The sequence below is a fragment of the Solanum pennellii genome, chromosome 2 (assembly GCF_001406875.1).
Source record: "Solanum pennellii chromosome 2, SPENNV200".
NCBI lineage: Eukaryota > Viridiplantae > Streptophyta > Magnoliopsida > Solanales > Solanaceae > Solanum > Solanum pennellii.
Genome location: NC_028638.1, coordinates 52,137,865 through 52,140,697, shown reverse-complemented (window position 1 = coordinate 52,140,697; position 2,833 = coordinate 52,137,865). Strand labels below are relative to the sequence as shown.

The following is a 2,833-nucleotide window of genomic DNA, read 5'->3' as shown; positions in this document are numbered from 1 at the left end:
AAGAGTATTGGGCCGTAGTTCGCTCTAAATCATTCAAATGGTTAGTTACCGATATTTTGCCAAATAACTATTAACAACTCATAATTAAATAGTGTACATTACTAGTTTCAAGTTAGTTAGTTGGTTGTATTTCCATTTTATAGTTGTTTGTTGTGATAGTTAGTTATATAACAAACTAGTTAGTTAGTTAGTTATCTACTTTTCCACTTGTTTGATTCACTAATCACATGTATATATGCACCTCATGAATGATGAATGAAGGTAATCAAAACTTTCACATTTCAATCACAAAGTCTTGTATTGTTAGTCTTTGTTCTCACTCTCTCGTTCAGGGAAGTTTACAGGGAAGTTGGCAGCTTCATCAATGGCTGCTTACACTTTAGTTTGAAGGTTTTTACATGGTATCAGAGCACACGGTTAATTGCTCTTTTCTCGTTCTTTGGATACTCATTTTTGATTGATTCTAGATCAATAACAGAGTAGGAAGTCACTGTGTTGATACATCTTGAATTCTTTCTGAAAGTTCATCTTTGTTCTTCTCTTTTTCTGATCGAATAGTTCATAATAGTCATAGTTGTAATGGCTATCGAAACTACTACATCCACATCTGCATCTGAGGGATCTGTTGTATCTGGAAGTGATGCCAATGGCATTTTGTATGTGCATCCTTCAGACAATCCAGGAATGATACTTGTTCCTGTCCAGTTTGATGGAACAGGATATAGGACTTGGAGAAGGGGTGTTATGAGAGCATTGTCAGTGAAGAACAAGTTATGTTTCATTGATGGAAGTTGTGAGAAACCAAGCACCAATTCACCTCAATTACGTCAATGGCAGAGGTGTGATGATATGGTGACATCTTGGATTCTGAACTCTTTAACCAAAGAAGTTTCAGACAGTGTGGAGTATGTAAGCAATTCTGCTGAGTTGTGGAAGGAGTTGGAAGATAGGTATGATCAAACCAATGGAGCGAAATTGTATCAAATTCAAAAGGAGATCAATGATCTCACACAAGGAGTTTTGGACATTACTGTCTATTACACAAGAATGAAGAAGTTATGGGAAGAGTTGAATACTTTGAATGTGAAGAATCACTGCAGTTGTGTCTGTATGTGTGGTGCAAAGGATAGTATATTCAAGGCTGAGCAAGATAGGCGCCTGATTCATTTCCTTATGGGGTTGAATGAAGTGTACACAGTGATAAGAGGAAATATTCTCATGATGAATCCTCTACCTTCTATGGGCCAAGCTTTCTCATTGTTAATCCAAGAGGAAAAACAAAGAGAGTTCAAGCCTGTTGGTAGAATGTCTACAGAATCTGTGTCTTTGAATGTTAAAGCTGTTGATAACAAAGGTCATGGAGGAAGATCTTTTAGAACAAATTTTCAAGGAAACAATTATGGAAATCTTGGTGATGCCAACAGTAGTTCAGGAGGAAATTACTATCCAAGTAACAACAGCAACAGGAGTGTCATAGTGTGTGACTATTGTAAAAGATCTGGACACATCAAGGATAAGTGTTACAAGCTGCATGGATATCCTCAAAACAATAACAGACCAGGAAGTTACAATGGTGGTCAGGGCTTTAGACAACAAGGCTCAAATTACAAAGGAAGGAGAGTGGTAGCAAATGTACATGGTTCTGTAGGTGATATGGTACCTGCTAATGGAGAAGAACAATCACAATTCCAAGGTGATGTTTTAAAGAATATTAACTTCACAAAGGAACAATATGGACAGATAATGAATCTACTGCAACATTTCAAAAATGAGAATGTGGGAGAAGATACTGGTGCCAATAATAATGCTTCTGGTGTGGCTGCTGGATCAATGAACTTTGCAGGTATTGTGGTTTGCTCTTCCTCTACTGTTTTTGACAACCTATCATGCAAATGTTTTGAATCAAGTGCAAATCTATGGATCATTGACTCAGGAGCATCAAACCACATAACCTTTAGTAAAAACTCTTTAATCAATATCAAAACTCTGCCTATTCCTATACTAGTTTCTCTTCCAAATGGATACAAAGTCAAAGTAACAGAGTTTGGAGATGTACCAGTCACATCTAGTATTACTTTACATCAAGTCTTATATGTGCCTTCTTTTAAGTATAATCTAATTTCAGTTCATTCACTAACTAATACAATGAAATGCATAGTCATGTTCACTAATGCATTATGTCTATTGCAGGCCCCTTTAGTGAAGAGGCCACAGGTTCTTGGTAATTGTAGAGATGGACTTTACTTCTTATGCACAAAGTGCTTGAAGACATCTGATAAAGTCAATACATGTCAAATATGCTGTTGTTTTCCCAATGATAGTCTTTCTAGTTCCATTAGAGGTGAAACATGTAATTCCAGTTCCTATTCTCCTGACCAATACAAAGTGTTAGCTTCTAATTCTGTTCCTCTCAAGTGTAAATCTTCTTTTAGTAATATGAATGTCATGGCTGATCACAACTCTGGAGATAATGTAGATTTGTTGTGGCACAACAGACTTGGCCATGTACCTTTTGTTAAGATGAAAAGTATCACTGGATTACCAGTCAATTTCTCTCCCAAACAACCTTTCTGCTGCAATATTTGTCCAATGTCAAGACAACAAAGGCTACCTTTTAGTCATAGCACAAGCCAAACCAAGTCTATTTTTGAGCTGCTACATATTGACTTATGGGGACCTTATCATGTATCCACTTATGACAACTACAAATATTTCATTACTTTGGTAGATGATTACAGCAGAACAACTTGGACACATCTTTTAAGTACTAAGAGCAATGCACTACAAGTTTTGAAAAATTTTATAGTTATGATAGAAAATCAGTTTAATACCA

At 36.2% G+C, this 2,833-nt stretch overlaps 1 protein-coding gene across 1 annotated transcript in view; it reads left to right on the top strand.

The window, feature by feature from the left end:
• Positions 1–579: 579 nt before the first annotated feature.
• LOC107010143 overlaps positions 580–2,833 on the top strand; it is a 2,619-nt gene continuing 365 nt past the window's right edge. Inside the window, exons 1-2 of the mRNA XM_015209394.1 lie at positions 580–2,052; positions 2,191–2,527. Of these exons, the coding sequence (XP_015064880.1) occupies positions 580–2,052; positions 2,191–2,527 (1,810 nt within the window). The remainder of the gene's footprint in view (positions 2,053–2,190; positions 2,528–2,833) is intronic.